Raw genomic sequence first — 26,613 nt, 5'->3', positions numbered from 1 at the left:
ATCAATTTTCGTGTCCAACCAGAGAGATCTGGGCTTCGCCTCGGTTTTACTGATTGGCTGATGGCCAGTGAATTTGCCCAAATTACCGTTCCTTCCGGGTAACGGGTGGTGATTGAATCCTCTCCCAGCGGACTGTGTTTCCAGTATCTTAATGTGTTTCCGGTGGACTCTCGAGTGAATATCCAAATGTCATTACTTCGCGTTTATCGCCAGAATTTCGATGAGTTCTGTGCTTGAATCAACAGGGTACCCGAATAAATCTATCGAAAGGAAAATCAGTATAGGCTGCAACCAAAGATCAGAATTTGCTTCTCTCTGTGTGAAACGCTGTGACTTGCTCTACTTTTGACGTTGCAGAGATACTGAAGGAATGAATCCACAGAGCAGGCCTTTACAGGCTGCAAACAGAGACTTTCGCGTACAAGCATGATGTGAAGGAAGTATGTCAAAAATACTTCTTCACACTTTGGATGATAACTTTTACCCATTTACACCCCATCTGTGTTTGTCTATCTTGTCTGTGGATAAAGTGGAGCTGGTTAAAGTGGGGAGTCAGGAATTCGTGAACAATTAGCCATATTTGTATTTGCTGCATATTTAATCACAGTTCTTATTCCAATTAAACAACAGATGTGTTTAAAACTTAAAAATCGGTTGAATGTAATTATTGTGCAGCCACAGGCCAAAGTCATTGGGTATTCTCACAATTATTGTCTAATTCACTTGTGTTGTGATTGCAGGGCACGTGGGGCTAGAATTAACCGCGCACTGCACAAGCTTTCAGAACAAGTATTAAAGACGGAGAAAGGGGTTGAAAGAGAGGGAGATACGGTAAAACCATGACCAGATCAAGTCATGATCTAGTTAAATAGTGGACGAGCTCGACGGATCAATGGTTCTCCTCCAGCGAATTATATTGTTTCTAATCGATTGGAAATGTTGACAGAGATTAACCAGCAGAGCAGCTTTTGCATTTGGATTTATCGATGTTGATTTCGATGCAATGAGTTTGAGAGCATACATTAATTTTGCATGACTTACTGTCATAATTCAGGATACGTTGAGAAGGCAGCGCAACAGCTTTATTCTGACACAAAAAAATAAAGCGCCACTAGGGGAAACAACAATAATGTCCCAGCCCGGCTCCATCGGAAGCCCTGGTCCGGGTGTGCATGCAACTTTAAAAGGGCTCGCTGTTGTGGTATTTCTCTTTCCCACACAATAATTAAAGGATTCATAGAATACGTACAATGCATATGGAGGCCATTCGGCCCCTAGAATCTACACCGAATTTGCGAACGAGCACTCTACCTAGGTTCACATGCTAGGCCCATCCCGACAACCTCAGCAAACCATTGTACACGTGGACGCAATTTGCCATGGCTAATCCACCTGTCAGGCACATCTTTTGACATTTGGGAGGAAACCGCAGCACCCAGAGTAAGCCCAGGCAGACATGGAGACTCAGTGCAAACTCCACACAGACAGCCACCCATGATCACTGTGAACCCGGGTCCCTGGCACTGTCAGGCAGCAGTGCCAACCACTGTAACACCGTCACACCTCTCCCACCCTTGCAGGCAGTGTATTCCCGGTTCCCACACCCGCGCTGGGTGAGACTATTTCCCTTAACTTCCTCCTAAATCCGTCCCATACCCTTCGGCTTTCAAAGATTATGTTATATTGCACGGGCATAGATATGAATATAGATTATGATGTGATCAGGTAGTAATTAAGTACAGAGTATACAAAGATGGAGAGGTGCCAACTGCATTCCTCAGAATGACGGATACATAATTCGTGGTTCCAAGTTATTTATTCCTGACAAAACTGAAAGTCTTTCACAATATTGAAAGTTAACACTCGTTCACATGTCATGTGCTTCTTCATTTCTGAAGTGGTTTACGGCCAGAAGTTCCCCTTTCAGCATTGCTGATCACCATGATAAACAGTAAATTCAGGGAGGTTTAGCATTTCAGAAATTGATGGAGCCAACGTCAGGCGAATATGAATCCGTGTTACATGTTTGTAGCGATTGGTGAGTGACTTACGAATTTCCCCACTATTTTACTAAATTTAATTAGGCCTAAACTTTGATAAGTCGACACTTACGCGATGTTGAGTGGGCTGCAGCTTGCTATAAATGTACTTAATTGTGTAAGGCAGGACTCATGTTATTGCATATGTACATTTTCAATGGTACAATGTGCCATTATACACAGGCAGGATGACAGCAAGGTGATGTCGACAGTCTCGGCGAATGGACACATTTTGGCAGCCGGAATTCAATGTATATAAGCGTGAGGTTATCTATCCTTTTTGGGACCAAAAAAAGATAGAGTAAGGAACTTTGTAAATGGTAAGAGGTTAGAGACAGTGGATGTCCAGAGCGACTTGAGGATTGAGATGAATAGCTCCTTAGGTGGCACGAACAGTTGCAGAAAATAATCTAAACCACTAATGGTATCTGGAGAATAAAATATAAAGACATAGCTGCAGATACAAACAACGCCTGGATGGACCCCACTTGGAGTCACTGTGAGCAGTTCTGGGAACCACACCTTAGGAAGGACATGTCGATCTTGGAGGTAGTGTAACGTAGATTTACAAGAATATTTCCTGGATTACAGGTGGTTATTTTACAGAAAGAGATTATGTACATTTTCCCGTTTTGGCTTGAGTTTAGAAGGTCAAGGGGTGTTGTGGTCGATGCCTTCAAGAAATAAAAGGGAATGACAGGGTAAATAAAGATAAACCGTTTCCACTGTTTGGAGATTCTAAAACTGGAGAGATTATCTAAACATTAGCGCCAGACCATTCAGAGGGAAGTTGGAAAGAATTTCTTCACGCAAATTGTGCAAGATGTTTGGAACCCTCTCTCACAATCAGAAACTGACGATTAAACAGCTATTAGGGTTAAACCTGAGATGCAGGAGGCGTGATTATCCGTCCCGCTGCACCTGTTTTCTGGTGTGGCGCATCCTCGCCGTCGGGAAATCTGCAGGCACGAGTGCGCTGCCAGCGAAACAGAGAATTCGCCATCAGCTGGACTGGATGAACGCGCCAGCGGCAACGACGATATTCTCAGGCATATCCTGTCACAGTAAGTGTTGCCTGTGAGCTATGTTTGATTGCAGAAGCAACAGCATACGTGGGCTAGCATTGTGCCAACATACCGTGGCAGAAAGAAGATTCTTCAATTGAGTAAAATCAAGATGAAAAGTAAAAGTGGGATGAAGTAAAATGAAAAATTGGGTAAACGAGGAAACTGATGAGAGCAGCTTTCTGAAACAAGTTACGAAATATTCATTCATTAGTTTTCCGTTTTATTCAATTATTTAGGTTATTTGTTGGAACATTTGTTATATGTTTCTTCTAAGTTAATGAACATCTTTATTAACTTAACACATGAACAATGGACTGTTGGTCTATCTTTCGCATATTTTACTCACACATACGAAATTAAACCCATACGTCACTCAGAACCACATTACCCTTCTTGGTATTGGAATAGCCTTGCATTGAACTTCAACGGGGTCCGCAACAATTAGAAGTCTACAGTTACAATTCGAAACAAATATACATTATGTGAAGAATCACGACACCCCCGGCCAAATAAAATGGCCAACTGCAGCTAGCAAGTGGAGTTTACGATAGTTTCAAACACAGACATATTCACAAACATGCGCATTCGGAGCAGTGGAGATAACCGGACTCCCCAGCCTGCTCCCCATTCGATAAGATCATGTCACCTTATTGTCACCTCGACCTCATGTTCCTGCCGGCCAACCGATAACCACCTCCCCAACCCCCTCCCTCCTACTCGCGCTCATTAATCCAGAAATTATCCAGCTCCGCTTTAAATAAATAGATCAAAAACTCTGTCTCCAGGAAGAGAGTTCCAGAGACTGCGGATTCTCTGAGAGAATTTAATTCTCCTCTACTCAGTCTTTAATGAAAGACTCCTTATTTTTTCTAATATCAAACGCAGGGCATTGTCGTTTCCCGAAACGTAAAAAAGAAGTCTTAAGAGTGGCGTCTGGGAGGATTTCATGATGCAACAAACGAGGACCATAACGTTCACAGGGAACAAGATATTGTATTTCCAGAATATGAGGAAATTAAAATACAATTTCAAGTATCAGCAATGTGAATGGAATAAACAAAAGCTAAAACAAATGAGGAGAATTAGGAATCCATCATGAATGAGGAAAACTACGAAATACATTAATGCGAAGAAACCAAATTCGCTGACAATTACCCTTGGCTGAACAATGTGGCACCCTGGATTTTAAAAGAGATGGTGAATGCATTCTTGTTAATAATTGAAAAATCCACTGATTTTCAAAATCCAACGTCTGAAAGGAAGCCAATGGGAGCCCTCTATTACAGGGAGTTGGGACAGAGAAGTCGGGGTTTGCAGAAAAGGTTGTGTAACATAGGGAAGGTAGTGCTGTATGCAGTATTGTCATTGAGGTGGTGCAGATACAATGGGCCAAAGGGGATGCTCTTTTACTGTTGTAGGTCTCTGTAGCTCTATAGTCATCCTGTGGGGAATAGGTTCGAATCCCAATGGACAAGGTTGTAGAAAATAAATTAAATTAAGGAAAAAATAAGATAATAATATTGTTTTTTTAAATACCGAATCAAAGTCTTATGATTATGATGGAACATTGGTCACATAGTCATTATGGAAGAAAATTCCGCCTGGTTCACTAATATCATCGAGGAAGGGGAATCTGTTGCCCTCACCTGGTCCGGCCTACGTGTGGCTCAACACTCTCAGCAGTGTAGTTGACTCTTACATGCGTTAGCGAGGCACTCCGCCTATACCTTCTCAGGGATAATCAGCGGGGAGGACAATAAATTGTGGCATGTCCAGCAGAGCCCACATCCCATCAATGTTTTCTAAATGGGTGACTGCATCCTTAGGGCTTCTTAACAGGCAGTTGGAATAAGGGCCAAAAATTCTCCAGCCTTTGCTATTCCCTTGATCGCAGGGCACCCGCTAGCGGGTTTCCCGACGGAATGGGGGCGTATTCTGTCGGCGATCCCAGTGACAGGTGCGGCAGCAGGGAAGAGAATATCCTGTCCGTGGCGCACGCCGCATTGCCACCTCCTGCCGAGAAGCATATCACTGCGACGGCAGAGAATTCGGGTGTTTCCCAGCGGCGTGGTCTCAAATCAAGGCTAAGTCCCATTGACAGCGGCGGGCACGACGATCGCGTCGTTCGCAAAACGATGTTCCACGTGCCGCTGTCGAGAAGCTCACTGTGGAGAGGCCAGATAATCTCGTGCAACACTGCTTTCGTTTGAAACCCCAGAATCAGATGTAATTAAAACTATTCCAAACACGATAGCAACACCATCACATTATAGAACACTACAGCGCAGTACGGGCCCTTCGGCCCTTGATGTTGCGCCGACCTGTGAAACCATCTGAAGCCTATCTGACCTACACTATTCCATTTTCATCCATATGTCTATCCAGTGACCACTTAAATGCCCTTAAAGTTGGCGAGTCTACTACTGTTGCAGGCAGGGCGTTCCACACCCCTACTCTCTGAGTAAAGAAACTGCCTCTGACATCTGTCCTATATCTATCACCCCTCAATTTAAAGCTATGTCCCCTCGTGTTGGTCATCACCATCCGAGGAAAAAGAGTCTCACTGTCCACCCTATCTAACCCTCTGACTATCTTATATGTCTCTATTAAATCACCCCTCAGCCTTCTCCTCTCTAACGAAAACAAACTCAATTCCCTGAGCCTTTCCTCGTAAGACCTTCCCTCCATACCAGGCGACATCCTAGTAAATCTCCTCTGAACCATTTCCAAAGCTTCCACATCCTTCCTATAATGTGGTGACCAGAACTGCACGCAGTACTCCAGGTGCGGCCGTACCAGAGTTATGTACAGCTGCAGCATGACCTTGTGGTTCCGAAACTCAATCCCCCTGCTTAAAAAGGCTAGCACACAATAAGCCTTCTTAACAGCCCTATTAACCTGGGTGGCAACTTTCAGGGATTTATGTACCTGGATGCCGAGATCTCTGTTCATCTACACTACCAAGAATCTTGCCATTAGCCCAGTACTCTGCATTCCTGTTACTCCTTCCAAAGTGAACCACCTCACATTTTACCGCATTAAACTCCATCTACCACCTCTCAGCCCAGCTCTGAAGCTTATCTATGTCCCACTGTATCCTATAACATCCTTCAGCACTATCCACAACTCCACCGACCTTCGTGTCATCTGCAAATTTGCTAACCCATCCTTCTACACCCTCTTCCAGGTCATTTATAAAAATGACAAACAGCAGTGGCCCCAAAGCAGATCCTTGCGGTACACCACTAGTAACTGAACTCCAGGATGAACATTTGCCATCAACCACCACGCTCTGTCTTCTTTCAGATAGCCAATTACTGATCCAAACCGCTAAATCGCCTTCAATTCCATACTTCCTTATTTTCCGCAATAGCCTACCGTGGGGAACCTTATCAAACGCCTTAGTGAAATCCATATACACCACAGCAACAGCTTTACCCTCATCCACCTGTTTGGTCACCTTCTCAAAAAACTCAATAAGGTTTGTGAGGCATGACGTACCCTTCACAAAACCGTGTTGACTATCGCTAATCAACTTGTTCTTTTCAAGATGATTATAAACCTATCTCTTGTAACATTTTCCAACATTTTACCCACAACCGAAGTAAGGCTCACAGGTCTATAATTACCAGGGTTGTCTCTACTCCCCTTCTTGAACAAGGGGACAACATTTGCTATCCCCCAGTCTTCCGGCACTATTCCTGTCGACGAAGACGACATAAAGATCAAGGACAAAGGCTCTGCAATCTCCTCCCTGGCTTCCCAGAGAATCCTAGGATAAATCCCATCTGGCCCAGGGGACTTATCTATTTTGACATTTTCCAAAATTGCTAACACCTCCTCCTTTTGAACCTCAATTCCATCTAGCCTGGTCGACTGAACCTGAGTGTTCTCCTCGACAACATTGTCTTTCTCCAGTGTAAACACTGACGAAAAATATCCATTTAACGCTTCCCCTATCTCCTCTGATTCCACACTCAACTTTCCACTACTATCCTTGATTGGCCCTAATCTTACTCTAGTCATTCTTTTGTTCCTGATATACCTATAGAAAGCCTTAGTGTTTTCCTTGATCCTATCCGCCAACGACTTTTCGTGTCCTCTCCTCGCTCTTCTTCACTCTCCCTTTAGGTCCTTCCTGGCTAACTTGAAACTCTCAAGTGCCCTAACTGAGCCTTCATGTCTCATCCTAACATAAGCCTTCTTCTTCGTCTTGACAAGTGCTTCAACTTCCTTAGTAAACTACTGTTCCCTTGCTCGACAACTTCCTCCCTACCTGACAGGTACATACTTATCAAGGACACGCAGTAGCTGTTCCATGAAAGAGCTCCACATTTCGATTGTACCCATCCCCTGCAGTTTCCTTCCCCATCCTATACATCCTAAATCTTGCAGAATAGCATCATAATTGCCTTCCCCCCCCAGCTATAATTCTTGCCTTGCGTTATATACCTATCCCTGCCCATTGCTAAAGTAAACATAACCGAGTTGTGATCACTATCACCAAAGTGCTCACCTACATCTAAATCTAACACCTGGCCGGGTTCATTCCCCAGTACCAAATCCAATGTGGCCTCGCCCCTTGTTGGCCTGTCTACATACTGTGTCAGAAAACCCTCCTGCACACACTGCACAAAAACTGACCCATCTATAGTACTCGAACTATAGTATTTCCAGTTAATATTTGGAAAGTTAAAGTCCCCCATAACAACTACCCTGTTACTCTCGCGCCTGTCAAGAATCATCTTTGCAATCCTTTCCTCTACATCTCTGGAACTATTCGGAGGTCTATAGACAACTCCCAACAGGGTGACCTATCCTCTACTGTTCCTAACCTCGGCCCATACTACCTCAGTAGACGAGTCCTCAAGCGTCCTATCTACCGCCGTAATACTTTCCTTGATTAACAATGCCACCCCCCCCCCCCTCTTTTTCCATCTTCTCTGTTCTTACATAAACATCTAAATCCTGGAACCTGCAACAACCATTCCTGTCCCTGCTCTTCCCATGTCTCCGAAATCGCCACAACATCGAGATCCCAGGTTCCAACCCATGCTGGCAGCTCACCCACCTTATTCCGGATGCTCCTGGCGTTGAAGTAGACACACTTCAAACCAGCGTCCTGCTTGCCGGTGCCCTCTTTCGAACTTTTAACCCTATCCCTGACCTCACTACTCTCAACATCCTGTACACTGGGACTACGATTTAGGTTCCCATCCCCCTGCTGAATTAGTTTAAACCCCCCCGAAGAGCACTAGCAAATCTCCCCCCCAGGATATTGGTACCCCTCTGGTTCAGGTGAAGCCAATTATAATCAAAAATACCCAGAGGCACATTGCACGATTTTTTTCTCCTTAATCCGTACCCACCTTCCCATTCTCGAGACACCATGCCCGGTTACAAGGACATTTTCCGACGACACAACGACAGAACGAGCTTCCATACATTCTGTCCTCTCGTTCAAGCACGAATGAAGCAAATATTGTTCAACCTCTCTATTAGAAAATTTAAGAATCATTTACGTGAGCAGTGGAAACGCCACAACTTACAAAGGTATGGACCAGGTTATAGGAAACGGCAGTAGATTGGTGTGAAAGGCCTAAGGACGGTCACAGGCATACGATGTACCGAAAGGCCTCTATCTGAGCAGCACGAATCTATGTCCACTTATAGATCCGCCATGACTATTTATTACAGGCACTTCCACACCCTTGTTTATATTCTGATCAGCGCTCGAGCAGTTGACTCGTGGACTATGCGCAACTTAGATCGATGCTTTCCATCCAAACCACCCCCACTCCTAACCACCTTCACACCATCGATTTCTAGTTAAAGGCGCAAAGCAAATGCACGTTATTGGGAGGTACAATCAAACGCATTTCCTTTCTTCGGCAGACTGCTGGCAGAAGATCTAATGTTGTTGTTTCTTTTTTCAGTGTCTCTGGGTGTCCAGCGTGAGGTTTGCTCCCAAGGTCAGTATTATATTATAATCATAACGTTGCTTAAAAGGAAAGTTGATACTAACGTTATATTTTTAAAGGAAAACCGTCAATAAGAAAGAGCCAAACTCACTTATGTAACTCATATCTCGGCTTTGTTTTCACTCACATGTTTCGATTTGAACAGTGAAAATAGAAGGGCCAGGGGGATGGCGGAGCGATCCGCCGTCCCTCCAGCCGGCCAATGGGGTTCACCATTGTGGGCACTTCCACGCCGTCTGTAAATCCGCGGAAGTGAATGCGCTGCAGGCTAAATCGAGGATCTCGCCAACTGAGAGAACCGCCCTGTATGTTTCAAGAAGTACTTAGATATAGTACTTAGGATGATGGGAGAAAAACAATATAACGGGAAAGCGAGATTAGGCTTCAGGTGGAATTGCAGATAGCGATGAGAATTGTCAGAGGACACAGCAGGATTTGGACCGTCTGGAGACTTGGTTCGAGAGGCGGCAGATGGAGTTTTTTCCGGACAAATGTGACGTTATGCATTTTGGAAAGTCTAATATAGGTAGGGAATATACAGAGTATGGACAGTCAGAGAGATCTTGGTGCACAGGTCCACAGGTCACTGAAAGGGGTAACATAGGTGGAGAAGGTATTCAAGAAGGCAGACGGCATGCTTGCCTTCATTGGCCGGGGCATTGAGTATAAAAATTGGCAAGTCATGTTGCAGCTGTATTGAACCTTAGTTTGGCCACACCTGGACTGTTCAATTCTGGTCCCCACACTACCAGAAGGATGTGGATGCATAAAGAGAGGGTGCAAAAGAGATTTACAAGGATGTTGCCTGCGATGGAGGGCATTAACTATGAGAAGAGGTTGAATAAATTTTTTTGTTCTCACTGTAACGAAGAAGGTTGAGGTGCTCTGTTCTTTGATTGGATGGTCGGCCGTGATCACAATGGATTGCGGAGCAGGCTTTCAGGGCCGAATGGCCGCCTCTTGCTCCAATTTTCTATATTTCCATGTTCAATCCTGCTCCACTATTTATTGTGATCATCATCGAACACAATAGGCTAATCTCAACTCTCCCCATAACCTTCATCACTATTCGTCCACAGTCCCATATGTGACTCCTTCTTCAAAACATGCAATATTTTGGCCAGCTTCATGTGGTAGCGAATTCCACAGGCCGACACCTCTCCGGGTGAAGATATTTTACCTTATGTTTTCCTGGACCATCTACTCCGTGTCCTCAGACTGTAGCCCCTGTCTCTCGGCACCCCCACCATCGCGACCATTCTTCTTGCATCTACCCTGGCCAGCGCGCTTCGAATTTTATATTTTTGTATCAGATTCCGCCCCCACGTCATTCTTCTGAACTCCAGAAAATACAATCCTAACCGACTAAATCTCCCCTCACACGTCATTGCCGCCATCCCAGGAATCTGTCCAGGAAATCTTTGCTGCATTCCGTCTGCATCAAGAACATCCTGCGACGAATAAGGAGACCGCAATTGCACAATCTATCGCATGTGCAGCCTCACCAAGATCCTGCAGGGTCTTGAAGAAGCCGGGACAAGAGTTAGTACCCGTGAATGGCTATCGATTTGATATGTGTGTCCGTATGCTTTAGGGGTGAATTATGAATGTTTAACTTTAAGCACCTCCAGAACTCTGGGAGAAATATCAAACCGCTTTTATAACAATTACCATCGCCTCTTCCCTGCATGGCACGGTGGCACAGTGGTTAGCTCTGCTACTTCTCAATGTTAGAGGCCCGGGTTCAACTGCCGGCCTTAGGTGACTGTCTGAGCGGTGTTTGCGCGTCTCGCACTTGCACAATCTGACTCTCTCACTTTTAACTTCACTTATTCACTCTCAACTGTCAAACCCTTCACTCTCACCCTCTCAGACCTTATCCACAGCTTGCCTCCCTCTCACACTTTCACACTCACTTTCACAATCTGCCTCCCACACTCCCACAAACTAACAGACTCTCGGCCTGACTCAAGATCTGTCTCACACTCTCAGTCTGATTGTGACATTCTGACGTTCACACTCACTCTTGGCACTTGGATTGGATTGGATTTGTTTATTGTCACGTGTACCGAGGTACAGTGAAAAGTATTTTTCTGCAAGCAGCTCAAAAGACCATTCAGTACATGGGAAGAAAAGGGAATTAAACAGAATTCAAGAAAATACATGAGAATACATAATAGGGCAACACAATATATACAATGTACTACATAAGCATTGGCATCGGATGAAGCCGACATGGGTGTAGTGTTAATGAGGTCAGTCCATAAGAGGGTAAGATAAAAGAGAGAGGTTAGTAATAATGTTAGCTCTAGAATTAATTTTTAAAAGGTTAGAACGAGTATAAATAAAGTTAACAGGGGATCTGTTGGGGAGAGCCTGCAGAGAGTCGCCTCGCTCCGGCTCCACTCACACGTTAATGTAGACTCTCATGGTCTGACTCTCAGTCTGAATTTAGCTCTCAGATTCTCACTCGCTCTGTCACATACCATTCTCATATCATCAAATATTGACTCTCACACTTATTCTCATACCTTCACTCACATCTCACTGTGACTTTCACAGACTCTCACACTCCGATTCTCACAATCACTCCCATTTTCACCCTCAGATTCGCAGACTCTCACAGTCTGAATCTTTTTGTTTTATAAATTCAGCGTACCCAATTATTCTTTTTCCAATGAAGGGGTAACTGACCAGGCCAATACATCTACCCTGCACATCTTTGGGTTGTGGCGGGGTGAATGTGCAAATTCCACATGGACAGTGACATAGAGATTGGATCGAACCTGAGACCTTGGCGCCGTGAGAAAGCAGTGCTGACTCACTGGGCTACCGTGCTGCCCCTCACAGTCTGACTCTTAGTTTACCCTCAAACTGTCACAAAATCTCACACTCTCACATTCTCACACTCACACTCAAACACTGACTCTCACACTCAGACGGTCACTGTCTGACCCTCACATTCCCACTCCTGCGCTTTGACTCAGTCATTATCAATCTCTCATTCTGACTCTCTAACATTCTCACTCTCATTGTCTCACACTCCCACAGTCTGACTCTCATACTCCCACTTTCATACTCTCACTCTCACACGCTTACAGTTTGACTGCAAGTCCGAGTCTCACCCTCACGCAATCATAGTTTGATTCTCACACTCTTACAATCTCACTTCCAAGGTTCACGCTCACACAACCTCACTCTCACTCTCTGACTCACACAATATTACTCACACTCACTTTCATGCACACTCTCACATGCACACGCTCTCACACTTACTCTGTCACTCTGTCTCTCTGGCACTCACACAAACTGCCACCCACACTCCCACTCTCACATTCTCAGACTCTCATTCTCATATTCACACTCCATGACACTCACACAATCTCGCACTCACACACAGACTGTCATATACTGAGACATACACTCTCCTGAATTTACTCACAAACTCTCACTCTCATACGCATAAATTGCTCTCTCACAGTCTCAGTCTGACTCACAATCTGACAATTGCCACAATCTCACTCAAACCCGCAACACATTCTCACTCTCACACTTTAACTCTCAAACTCTCACTCCCACAAACTCTGACACTCCATTACCCTCCCACTCCCGCTCTCGGTCTCAAAGTTTCACTCTCACAATATTATTCTTACGCTGTCAATCTTACACACTCCCTCTGACACTCTCACACTTACAGACTCTTAGTTGCTATGACAGTCTGCCTCTCACAGTTTTAATCTCAAAAACTCACATTTTCACGGTCACTCTCTCACTTTGACTCCCTGGCATTCCGACACTGACCCATTCAATCTCATAGACTCACACATTCACTCTCAACCTCTCACACTCTCACTCCTGTATTCTCACTCTCACATTCTCACAGCCTGATACACACACTCTCAGTCGTATAATATCACTCTCACAATTTGACTATCAGACTCTCACGCTCACAAGCTTTAATACCCCCTCGGATACTCACACAGTCACAACTCACTCTCGCTCTAACTCTCACCCTCACACCCGTAGTTACACTTACCTTCTGACTCTCACTTTCTCACTGTCACATTCGCACAGACTCTTACACTTGCACTCACTCTCATAATATGAATCTCATATTCTCACAGTCTGAATCCCAGTCTCAGTCTTCCACTTCCACTCTCACACGCTCGTACGGTCACTCTCACATTCGCACAAACTGTCACACTTTCATGCTCATTCTCATAGTTTCACCCTCATACGCTTACAGTCCGTCTGTATGTCATTCTGATTATCTCAGTCATGAAATCACAGTCTGATTCTCTCACTCACAATCTCACTCGCACATTCATTCTCACACAAACAGCCTACTCTCACACTCTCACTCTCACTCTCACATTCACTCTCACACTCTCACGCTCTCACACTCACTCACGCCTTGACTCTCTCGCACGCTGCCGTTCTTTCACATTCACTCTCGGAATGTCACACATTAACTCTTAATCTCTCATAATATCACAGTCTTATTCTCACACTCTCGCTCACACACTCACTCATACACTCACAGTCACATTCGAACACTCTGATGCTCGATCATTGACTCCAGAAGCGAGATTAGACGACAACTGAAGGCATTATTGTACTAGATATTTCCCCCAGCCTCGCAGATACAGAATACAGCTGCTGGGGAGACACGGGCCCTTATACTCCGCTTACAGGGCGGAACCAGCAGGCAGGCTTCACTAATGATACAGCAGTCTCAGGTAACTCCCCCACCATTATCCAGGTCTTACAACATTATCCAGGTAACTCCCACACCATTAGCCAGGTCTTACAACATTATCCAGGCTACCGTAATACCCCTAATACTGACTACCACATTCACCCCCGTTAAAAAATAGTCCAGCGGTGTGGTGGTCTCGCGTTATACAGTGGTAGAGGTTGAGGTTGTGGTGGTACCCGGTATCCATTAGCACAGTGTTTTGCCGCGTTACATGTCACAAATATTTACAGTATTTATTTAAAATCAGAATGAAGCAATTAGTCGATCGGGGGCCCTGCTCGTCCTCTGCGATTGTCATAGTTTCGGCGGTGATGCAGTCGGCTGTTCGGGCATCCGTGGCTCCAGGGGAATGACTTCTGCTCCTTTGGCAGCTTCTTCACCCCTGGATGGAACCGGTGGGAGGACCGATCCACCTAGGTGTGGGTGCGCCGGTGGGAGGGAGGGGGTGGTGGTGGTGGGGGTGTGGGTGTGGGTGTGGATCTAGCGGGCGCCAGGTCCCAAAGACCTGTCGGTCGTCGTGGTACGCTCACACGTATTGAGGGTTAGCGTGAAGGAGATGGACCCTCTCGACCAATGGGTCCGACTTGTGCGCCCGCACGTGTTTGCGGAGCAGGATAGGTCGAGGAGCTGCCAGCCAGGTCGGGAGCGTGAGGTCCCGGAGGAGGAATTCCTAGGTAAGACAAGGAGAGGTTCTTGAGGTGTATGGTTGGTCGTGGCACAGAGCAGTGATCGGATGGAGTGAATAGCATCAGGAAGGACCTCCTGCCAGGGGGAGACTGGGAGATTCCTGGTCCGTAGGGCCAGTAGGACGGTCTTCCAGACCGCTTTGTTCTCCCTCTCTACCTGTCCGTTCCACGGGGGTTGTATCTGGTCGCCCTGCTCGAGGCAATGCCTTTGCTGAGCAGGAATTGACGCTGTTCATCGCTCATAAAGGAGGACCCACTATCACTGTGCATGTAGGCGGGGAAACCGAACAGTGTAAAGATACTGTGGAGTGATTTTATGACGGTGGCTGATGTCATGTCGGGGCAGAGGAAGGCGAATGAGAACCAGGAGTACTCGTCAATCGCCTTCTGGAAGTACGTATTGCGGTCGGTGGAGGGGAGGGCCCTTTGAAGTCCACACTGAGGCGTTCAAAGGGACGGGCAGCCTTTATCAGATGCGCTTTCTCTGGCCTGTAGATGTGTGGCTTCCACTCCGTGCAGTTTTAGGAGTTTCTGAGGCGGTCTGACCTCCTCGATGGAATAGGGCAGGTTGCACATCTTCATGAAATGGATGTATCGAGTGACCCCCGGGTGGCAGAGTTCATCGTGGAGGGCCCGGAGACGATCCAGCTGTGCGTTGCCACATGTGCCGGTGGATAGAGCATCAGGAGGCTCGTTTAGCTTCCCGGGACGATACAAGATCTCATAGCTGTCGGTGGTGAGCTTGATTCTCCATTGTAAGATTTTATTGTTCTTTCTCTCGCCCCGCTGTGCATTATCAAACATGAAAGCGATTGTCCGTGGGTCAGTGAGGATAGTGAATCTCCTGCCGACCAGGTAATGCCTCCGATGCCGCACAGCTTCTACTATGGCTTTGGCCTCCTTTTCAACTGAGGAATGGTGGATTTCTGAAGCGTAGAGTGTGCGTGAGAAGAAGGCCACAGGGCTGCCCGCTTGGTTGAGGGTGTCTCTGCCAAAGCTACATTGGACGCGTCACTCTCGACCTGGAAGGGAATGGAATCATCGATTGCGTGCATTGTGGCCTTTGCAATGTCCGTTTTGATGCGGCTGAAGGCCTGGCGGGCCTCTGCCGGCAGGGGAAAAATCGTGGAATTGATTAGTGTGCGAGCCTTGTCCGCATATGTGGGGACCTACTGGGCATAATATGAAAAAAAAATCCCAGGTAGCGTTTGAGGGCCTGGGAGCAGTGTGGGTGGGCGAACTCCATGAGGGGGTGCATGCGTTCGGGATCTCGGCCTGTTACTCCATCATGCACTATGTAGCCGAGGATGGCTAGATGGTCGGTGCTGAACACGCGTTTGTCCTTGTAAGTTAGGTTAAGGATTTTTGCGGAATGGAGGAATTTACACAGGTTTGTGTCATGGTCCTTCAGGTCACGGCCGCAGATGGTGACGTTATCGCGGTACAGAAACGTTGCCCGCAAACCGTACCGGTCAAGCATTCGGTCCATCATCCGTTGGAAGACCGAGACTCCTATTGTGACACTGAAACGAACCCTTAAGAAGTGGTGGAGCCGCCCATCTGCTTCGAGTGTAGTGTATTTACGGTTACTAGGGCGAATGGGGAGCTGGTGGTTGGCGGACCAGAGATCCACCGTGCAAAAGACCTTGTATAGTGCAATCTGGTTGACTAAATCAGATATGCGGGGTGAGGGTACGTGTCAAGCCATGTATACTTTGTTCGTGGTCTGACTACAATCGGTGGCCATCTTATGCTTCTCCCCGGTCTTTACAACCAGTACTTAAGCTCTCCAGGGGCTGTTGCTAGCCTCGATAATGCCTTTCTTCAATAACTGCTGGCCATCGACCTATTGAATGTCATGTTCTGGGGACTGTACCATCTACTCCTGGTGGCGATGGGTTTGCAATCCAGGGTGAGGTTCGCAAAAAGGGAAAGCGGTTCGACCTTCAGGGTCGCAACGCTGCAGAGAGTGGGGGGGGGGGTGGTAATAGGGCCACCGAATTGAAAAGTTAAACTTTGCAGGTTACATTGGAAGTCTAACACTAGAGCGTGGCCGTGCAGAGGTGAGGGAGGATGTAGAGGCAGAAATTTTAAAATTCCCTTCCTTGGACCGTTAGGTTCGCTACACAGAACCCTTTGATGTCTCCAGAGTGATACCCGGAGGCCAGGGAGATATTTTGATTATCTGGGTGCATGGGAAGAGAACAGCGTCTTACCGTTTTGGGGTGTAGGAACCTCTCTGTGCTTCCGGAGTCGATCAGGCAGGATGGTTTATGTGCATGGAACAACACGGTCATCGTTGCTGTCGGGAGCGTTCGGGGGCCGAGACTGGTCCAGGGTCACCGAGGCAAGTCGTGGCAAAACCTGGAAATGTTCTTCGGGCGATGAGTGGTCATCCTAATCGGCGTCCTGAGACTCCAGCCAAGATGGCGGCGCCCACTGGTCGCACATGGCTGGGGATGTGCAAAATGGCGGCGCCCATCCGTCGCATGTGGTCCCCGGGGTCCACACTTGGCTCTCGGAAAGGAAGATGACGGCGCCCGCTGGCCACATATGGATCGTGAAATAGGGTGGGGCGGTGGATTTGTTTCGCCCCCGGAGACCGCGGCGACTGCTCGGGCCTGGCATACCACCACAAAATTGCCCATTTTGCCGCACCCTTTGCAGGAGAGGGTGCAGGCCGTGCAGTGCCGTCAGGGTGCTTGGCTTGCCCGCAAAAATAGCAGCAGGGTCACCCGGGGTTGCCTGGTAGTCATGCGCACAAGCATGCGGGGGAATAGGGGATATACCAGAGTCGGCTGCGGGACGGGAGGGGGTGTTGCACGCTACCCGAGGGGCTAGCGCGTAGTCGGGGCCGTACGCGCGGGCGTTTCGGGAGACTACATCCATAACTTGGAAATTTTCATTATAAACAAGGGATGAAATGTGAAGCTTCATCTGTGTGCTCAGAACCTGTTGTTAATGTGGATTGCATATCTCCAGTTCTAAATGCTTTGAAAATGACAACATTGCAGCTTGTTCTGGACTTAAAAGAACACACGCACACATTTAATGACTGTTGTGGAACAGTGTTCTTTTAATGATTCAACAAACCTAGACAGGGAAGAAGCAGGCATAAAGGGTTTTAAAAATAGTGTCTCTTTTTCGAGCAGCCGCTGGCGGATTTGGGAGGAGAGCATACCTGCAACGAATGTGTCCAGGATTAAAACTTCTGTGTGGTCGCTGGCTGAAACTTGTGGGCAGTCACAGTTCGTAACTAACACCAGGAGCGCACGGTAGAAGTGCTCCAGTGATTCCCCGGGTATTTGCCGCCCCGTCGATTGCAGATGTTGGGCTCAGACCTGATTCACTGGTCGAATATAATAGCCTTTCAACAGGCCATCGGGGCCTCCAAGTTTTCCGCATCCTCGATGAGTATGTAGATTTCTGGGCTCACCCTCGAATGAAGAACTTGCATCTGCTGGTCTTCCGTGGGTATAGCTGTGGCCACCCTGAGGTACCCGTTGGAGGTCGCCAGCCAGTGTTCGAAGGTTGCTGCTGCATTTGCCGCGTGGGGATTCAATTGCAGACACTCCGGCTTGAGGTGCAGAAACGCTATTCTTTAAAATCTAGTATAACAAATTGATGCTCGATCAATGACCCTAGAAGCGAGATTAGGCGACAATTGAAGCCTTTATTCTCCTAGATGTCCCCCCCGCACACTCACACATTTACACTTAAACTCTCATTCTCACAATTTCAGTCTTTTTCTCACGCTCTCATCCCACCATCTCACTCTCACACCCTCACTTTCACTCTAACAGTCTCACTATCACATTCATGCTCACTCTCACACTCTCTAGCACTCAGACACACTCTCACACATTCACTCTCACATATTGACTTTCAAACTCTCACATGCAAACTGTCAGGACCTCACTCTCACACTCAAACACTCACAATCTCTCTCTCGCAGACTGACTCTGACACTCTCACACACTATCACAATTTCACTTGTGCGCTCAAATCGCACTTTCACACCACATTCTCACTGACGTAAGTTCACTGTCTCACTCTCGCACGCTGTCAAATTTTCACGCTAACCTCTCCCTATCACACATTCACTCATATTCTATTGTCTAACCCGCATTCTGACTCTCCGACTCACACATTCACTCTCAAACTCTCACATTCTTACTCTCACAATTTCAGGCTGGCTCTGTCTCACTCTCACAAACTATCACATTCTCACGCGAACAGTCCCTCTATCACTGTGATTATTAGACGTGCAGGCTTTCCCTCACAAATTCTCACTCTCACACACTATTTCTCACGATTTCACTCTTACACTGTCACGGTCTGACTCTCTGTCTGACTCTCGCAAACTATAACACTCACACTCTCACTCTCTTAACTGTGCGATCGCACAGACCTACAATTCCACTCGACAACTCTCACACTCGCGCATTTACTCTTAAAGTCTCAGTCACACTCATATGGTCACATTCTCACACTCTCAAAGGCTGATTATCACACACTCACGCTCGCAATCCATACTTTCACTCTCACATTCTCACTCTCTCAATCGCACACTCACTATCACACTCTCATACTCTGATTATCATGCACCCTCACAGACTCACATGTTCTCTCACACTTTAACGCATTCACTTTCAAATTCACACTGTCACACTCAAACGCTCACATTCACTCTCACACTTTCACAGTCCGATTATTGCACTCTCACGCTCTCAGACCTGCACTGTTATTCTCACACTCACTCTCACTTTCACATCGTACTTTCCCCCACTCTCACACTCATTTCCATGCTCTCAATCTCAGACTCTAATTCTCAAACTCCCACTCTGGCACTCAATCTCTCGGTATCTCACACAATTTCATACACTCACACATTCACTGTCACACTCTAACACATTCGCTCTAAACTCTCACTGTTACTCTCTGTCTCACACTTTCACAGTCTCACTCTGAGTGTGACTCTCACAAACTATCATTTTCACTCTCATTCACACTTGTACTTTCACTGATGACTCTCACAGTTCACACCTTAACTCTCACACCTTCAGACACACACTTTCAATCTCTCACACTCACGCTGTCAAACTTCCACTTTCGCACATTCACTCACACTCTCACATTCTGACTGCCACTCTGCCTCTCACTCTCCCATTCTTACTTTCACACTCTCTCACTTACACTCTCACTCTCACACACTCATTCCCGAACTCTCACCCGCACACTGTCTCTCACACTCACATTCACACTATACTCTCACACACTGGACAAATATTTTCTCAAATGTTCATCCCAACACGCTCACCCGCACAAATTGTTACACTATATTACTCTAACACTCATATCCTCGCTCTCACATTATCAGTCTCTCGCTCTCTCACACTGACCCGTTGATTCTCACACTCTTACTCTGACACTCTTACATACACACTCTCAATTCTCCCTTTCAGGTGCTCGCTCTCACTGTCATACTACCACCCTCACAGTATCACTCGCACACTATGACACTTTCACACACACTCTCACAGTGTCGCGTTTACACTCTCACACCTTTATGGACTCTCATACACTCAATCACATAAGTTCGCAGTTTGACATCAACCGGAGCCTCGCAATTTCACTTTCACAATTTGACTCACACAATCTCAAATGTTCACTCCCATACTCACTCATTCGCACTCTCACCCTCACACTCGCTCTCACACTCGTTCTTACGTTCACGTACTCACAGTCTAATTCTCAGTCTGGCTCTCAAAATCTCACATTACGACTCTTACATCCTCACCCATTCACTCTCACTCATTCATTCTCACTCATTCACTCTCATACTCTTATCCTGACACTCTCACCCTCACACACTATCACAGTCTGGTTCTCGCAATCACAGTCTCACACTCTCGCTTTCTCAAACTTATATTCCTACACACACCCTCATTTTCACAGTCTGACTCTCACACTGTCGCTCACTGTCTCTGACTTTCAGACCTTGCCTCTGAAACATTTACAACCTTTCACACTTTTGCACATAACCTCACTCTCGCGCCTTCACGCACAACCTCACACTCACATTGTCAGTCTCACATTCTCAGAGTCTGACGCAGACACTCTCACTCCCATAGTCAAATCCTCACACTCACACTTTCAAACTCACACTTAAACTCTCAACTCGCACAAATTCTCAAAATTTCACGATCAACTCTCCCTCTCCTTTCGAAGACAGATTCTCCCACTCTCACGCTTTCACCCTACACTCTCACTCTCACTCTCAAATCTAATACTTTCACTCTCACAATCTCGCAATTTTTTTTTCTCGCTCTCACACTTTCACCGACACTTACACTCTCACATTTGAATCTTACTCTGACTCTGACTCTCACACTATGACTTTCACAGTCAGAATCTCACACGTTCACTCATACTCTTACTCGTACACTATCACACTCACACTCACACACTCTCACAACCACACACATCTTATTCATGCAAATAAGTGAGATACGGATTAAATGTCGATAATACATGGGCATAGAAACAGAAAAACATATAATCTAGGAATAGCAGAAGGTTATTGGACACTTCGAACCTTCCCCGCAATTGAATCCTAAATTTACTGATCGTCCATCTCAATGCCGTATCCCTGCTTACTCCAAATACCCTCGATGCCATTAAAATCTAAACGATGATCTTTCACTTTCTGAATACATTCATTTGTTGGGACTCCACTGACTTCTCCGCTGAAAATTACACAACACCACTATCCTTTAGTAGGAAATATTATATAGGTATCTATGTGTTTGCATTTTGTAGTTTGTGTTGCCCTATTATGTCTTTTCTTTTTATTTACATTTCACTGTACCTCGGTGCACGTGACAATAAACAAATCCAATCCAATCCATATCAGTCCTAAATGGGCAACTACATTTCCTGAGACTATGTCTCCTGATCTCCTGACTGACTGAGCAGGGAAATCATTATCTCTGCATCTAGTTTGTGCATCCGTGCGAAAATTAAATACAACAGGTACACAAAAAGTATTTTCCAAGTGGTGAATCAAACGATAACCTTGTCGTCAACCGTAGTTGCAACCAGGCAATACACAAAGGATGAAAGAAAAACTCTGATGATGAAGACTGCTTTCAAAGTTCAACGGTATTAATGGCAGTAAAGACTGAAGTTCCAGCAGATGCTTAAGGACCTGCACTCCCTCTAGATTTTCCTAAGACTTTTTATTTCTTACAAAGAACAAAGAACAAAGGAAATTACAGCCCAGGAACAGGACCTCCGAGCCTTTATTTAAATCTGTGTACTATTTTCCAAGGATCTATTTCCCTCTGTTCCCCGCCCGTTCATATATCTGTCTACAAGCACCTTAAATGATGCTATCATGCCCGCCTCTACCACTTTCGCTGGCAAAGCGTTCCAGGCAACCACTACCCACTGCGTAAAACACTTAACACGCTCATCTCCCCTAAACTTTCCTCCTCTCACATTTAAACCGTGACCCCTTGTAATTGACACACCCACTCTTGGAAAAAGATATCCATCCTGTCTACACCTCTCATAATTTTGTGGACCTCAATCAGGTTCCTCCTCAACCTCCGTCTTTCCAACGAACACAATCATATTCTACTCAACCTTTTATCATAGCTAGCACCCTCCATACCAGCCAACATCCCCTGGTGAACCTCCCCTGCACCCTCTCTAAAGCATCCAAATCCTTCTGGTAATGTGGCGACCAGAACTGCACGCAGTATTCCAAATGTGGCCTAACCGAACCCCTATACAACTGTAACATGACCTGCCGAATCTTGTACTCAATGCCCCGTCCCATGAAGGCAAGCATGCTGTATGCCACCTTGACCACTCTATCGACCTGCTTTGCCACCTTCAGGGTACAATGGACCTGAACTCCCAGATCTTTCTGTACATCAAATTTTCCCAGGACTCTTCCATTGACGATATAGTGCGCTCTTGGCTTTGATCTTCCAAAATGCATCACAACGCATTTGCCTGGATTGAACTCCATCTGTCATTTCTCTGCCCACTTTCCAGGCTATCTATATTTTGCGGTATTCTCTGACACTCCTCCTCGCTAAGTGCCACCCCACCAATCTGGTATCATCTACAATCTTGCTAATCAGACCACCTCCACCTTAGTCCAGATCATTTATGTATATTACAATCAACAGTGGTCCGAGCACGGATACCTGTGGAACACCACTAGTCACCTTTCTCCATTTTTAGACACTTCCTTCCACCACTACTCTGTCTCCTGTTGCCCAGCTAGTACTTTATCCATCTAGCTGGTACACCCTGAACCCGATACGACTCAACTTTTTCCATCAACCTGCTGTGGGAGACGTTATCAAACGCCTTACTGAAGTCCATGTATATGACATCTACAGCCCTTCCCTGATCAAGTTAATGTCACTTCCTCAAATTATTCTATTCAGTTTGTAAGACATGACCTTCTCTGCAGAAAACCATGCTGCCTATCACTGAACACTCAATTTTCTTCCAAATGTGAATAGATCCAACCCTCAGAATCTTCTCAAATAGGTTCTTGCAATGACAACTCTGCTTTCCTACATCTAACGGCGTCCCAGTCTGCAGTTCAAGTTAAAGCTGACTTCTCATTTGAGAAACGTGTAGATCAACGTTTTCTGGGCAATTGATCCCCTCTTACTTTTTGCAAATGTGGCAGGGACGTGTTTTGCCTCTTGTTATTGTTTCGAGACTGTAATCATATCATGAAAAGTTGTTATGGATATCTGTTCAAGGATAGTTTCAGAATTTCCGTTATTCCTTCTCTTACAATTCCCAATTGGTGTTCATTAATCCATGTTGGCTCTTATATCTAATTCAGTTCCCGTGGACAACCTGCGCTCTGTTGTCATTTCAAACATTCTGGCAGCTCCCGATGTTTTTGTCCTTAGCCTAACCTTTCGTCCACCATCCAGTCTATAGGGCCCGCACAATCTGTGGCCCACTTCGGAACGCTCCTCCTCCATTTCTGTTTGTTTACCAGTGATGGCCGGCACGGAACCACAGTGATTAGCACTGTTTCTTCACTGCGCCAGGTCCCAGGTCCAGTTCCCGGCTCGGGTCACTGTCTCTGTCGAGTCAGCACGTTCGCCCCGTGTCTGCGTGGGTATCCTCCCGGTGCTCCGGTTTCGTTTCACAAGTCCCGAAAGACGTGCTGTTAGGTGAATAGGACATTCAGAATTCTCCCTCTGTGTATCCGAACAGGCGCCGGAGTGTGCCGACAAGAGGCTTTTCACAGAAACGTGATTGCATTGTTAACGTAAGCCTAATTTTCGCACTAATAAACATTATTATTATTATAGCTTATCTTTCTGTTTTCATGCCTCATTCTCAATCTACTTCTTGTTGTAGGAAAAAGGAAGGAGGATTGTCCATTGGAAACTTTATGGATGCTCCACTCACGTAGTAAGATGATGGATGACCTGTTAGTGGTCTTTGTCAGATGCCTGACTCCCTTGCCTCACCAGGAAACTAAAAACGGTCCTAACCTGAGTTGAATAAAGGCAAAGACTGTTGGAGACATTCTCAGATGAATTCTCTCAAACCACACTTTTTGGGCACAATTATTTTGCTATGATGTTTAAACTATGACCCCGAATGTCAGTCTCCTGGAAGGAGGAACATATTCAGGATATCCGCCATTTTAAGCTAGGATCTTATTCATAGAAACATGCACGGAAAATTGCGAGCAGTAAGAGGCCATTCGGCCCTTCGGATCCCCTCCGCCATACATTATGATCATCAAATTCAATGTTTCAAATAGTCACCTCCCTTTCTTCTGAATTCTAATGAGTGAAGACGTAGTCTGTTGAGCCGTTCCATCCTTAGACTGAATATTAATTCCAAGAATAAATCCGGTGAATGCACTGAAATGCTCCATGGCAATAATTTAATTGGCATTAAATAGGGAGAACACAACTTCTAAAAATACAGAAGATCTCTCACCAAAGTCTTGTACAATTGCTGGACAATGTATTATTTTATATTCCATTTCACTTGAAGTTAACGCAAGCTGCCAGTTAGTCTCCCCAATCACTTGTTTTATCCGCACACTTAATCTATTTGATATATGCACCAAAAACCCGCGCTTTGTTCTGCAATCTTTTTCCATTCGAATAATATGTTCAGTTTATCTATGTGTTATAACACTCACGTATCCGATGGGGACAACCCGGGAATCTCCCCGTGAATACTGTGGAATGGTAGTGCCCCTGCAGTGGGTGGGAGGTGTGGTCCATTGGTGGGCCAGTTTCCTCAGCACTACTAAAGACGGCCCAGGTTGAAGCCGAGCTGTAGAGTTGTGCCGACTAGGAGTGGGGTTGATACTTGTACATACTTAACTTTAGCAATAAATCATGATTTTCAAATCATATTTGCCGCCCATGACGACGAAACCAACAAAATGAAGAAAGTAGGGATCAATACATTTTTTTCTGGCCATACCAGTGCAACACTGAGGAAAGCCCAAAGAGTTTATTCAATCCAAATATCGTGTCACTATTCTGCGTCATTACTGCAACCTTTAGGCATCTAAATGAACAATACTTTATTTTTTCACTTGGAGTACCCAATTCAATTTTTGAAATTAAGAGACAATTTAGCGTGGTCCGTCCACCTTCCCTGCGAAATCCTCGCAAAGATGGGGAGAATGTGCAAACTCCAAATAGACAGTGATCGAGAGCCGGATCGAACCTGGGACCTCGACGTCGTGAGGCAGCAATGCTAACCACTGACTGGCCATGCTGCCTACCACGTTCATTAATCTCTACCGAATCTTTCGACATCCCTCATGGTATCATCAGCACACTTGGCCATAGAGCATGCACTTCCCTCGTCCACGTTGTTCATATACATTTGCTTGTGGGTCATGAACATAAGAACATAAGAACTAGGAGCAGGAGTAGGCCATCTGCCCCCTCGAGCCTGCCCCGCCATTCAATTAGATCATGGGTGATCTTTTGTGGACTCAGCTCCACTTTCCGGCCCGAACACCATAACCCTTAATCCCTTTATTCTTCAAAAAAGTATCTATCTTTACCTTAAAAACATGTAATGAAGGAGCCTCAACTGCTTCACTGGGCAAGGAATTCCATAGATTCATCACCATTTGGGTGAAGAAGTTCCTCCTAAACTCAGTCCTAAATCTAATTCCCCTTATTTTGAGGCTATGTCCCCTAGTTCTGCGGTCACCCGCCAGTGGAAACAACCTGCCCGCACCTATCCTATCTATTCCCTTCATAATTTTAAATGTATCTATAAGATCCCCCCCTCATCCTTCTAAATTCCAACGAGTACAGTCCCAGTCTACTCAACCTCTCCTCATAATCCAACCCCTTCAGCTCTGGGATTAACCTAGCGAATCTCCTCTGCACACCCTCCAAGGCCAGTACGTCCTTTCTCAAGTCAGGAGACCAAAACTGAACACAATACTCCAGGTGTGGCCGCACTAACACCTTATACAATTGCAACATAATGAGCGGCATCAATGCACGTTCTCAGCCCATTAAGCTTCCAGCCCATTTCAACTCCTCTCCGTACATGTGTCACATTAAACGCCAACTCAGAGAAACATCAACACAAGCCAGGAATGGATAGAGTTCATTTTTTGAATGACTGTTGGTGTGGAGTACACTTAACTGGCCACACCAGCAAACGGGAGCTTAGGTATGCGGTTGGCAAAGTGAACGTTTTAATTGTGGAAGGCAGATTAAACGAACAAGGTATTATTTAAATAGATAAACATTCAAAAACCTGCAACACAAAGGGACCTGGCGGTACTGTTGCAAAAAACACAGAAACGTAGCACCGAGGCGCAGCAAGGACCAAAGGAGGCTAATGGAATATTGGCAGCGTTGGAAAGGGGATTTGAAGCAGGTTGGTCGGGAAATCTTGCTGCAACTGTACAGTGTACTTATGAGACCACATCTGGGGTAAAGTCATAGTGTTTGATCCCATTATTTGAGAAAAGATATTATGTCATTGGAAGGGTTTCAGAAAAGATTCAGTCGGATGATGCCGGTT

At 45.9% G+C, this 26,613-nt stretch overlaps 1 protein-coding gene across 1 annotated transcript in view; it reads left to right on the top strand.

Moving 5' to 3' along the window:
- The first annotated feature begins 2,962 nt into the window (after positions 1-2,962).
- The window catches only part of LOC119958280 (deleted in malignant brain tumors 1 protein-like), a 135,843-nt gene continuing 112,192 nt past the window's right edge, over positions 2,963-26,613 (top strand). The window contains exons 1-2 of the mRNA XM_038786712.1: positions 2,963-3,103; positions 9,043-9,078. Of these exons, the coding sequence (XP_038642640.1) occupies positions 3,055-3,103; positions 9,043-9,078 (85 nt within the window). The 5' untranslated portion in view covers positions 2,963-3,054. The remainder of the gene's footprint in view (positions 3,104-9,042; positions 9,079-26,613) is intronic.

The sequence above is a fragment of the Scyliorhinus canicula genome, chromosome 29 (assembly GCF_902713615.1).
Source record: "Scyliorhinus canicula chromosome 29, sScyCan1.1, whole genome shotgun sequence".
Classification (NCBI taxonomy): domain Eukaryota; kingdom Metazoa; phylum Chordata; class Chondrichthyes; order Carcharhiniformes; family Scyliorhinidae; genus Scyliorhinus; species Scyliorhinus canicula.
Note: the sequence above shows the minus strand (reverse complement) of the source record. Positions and strands in the feature narration are given on the sequence as shown.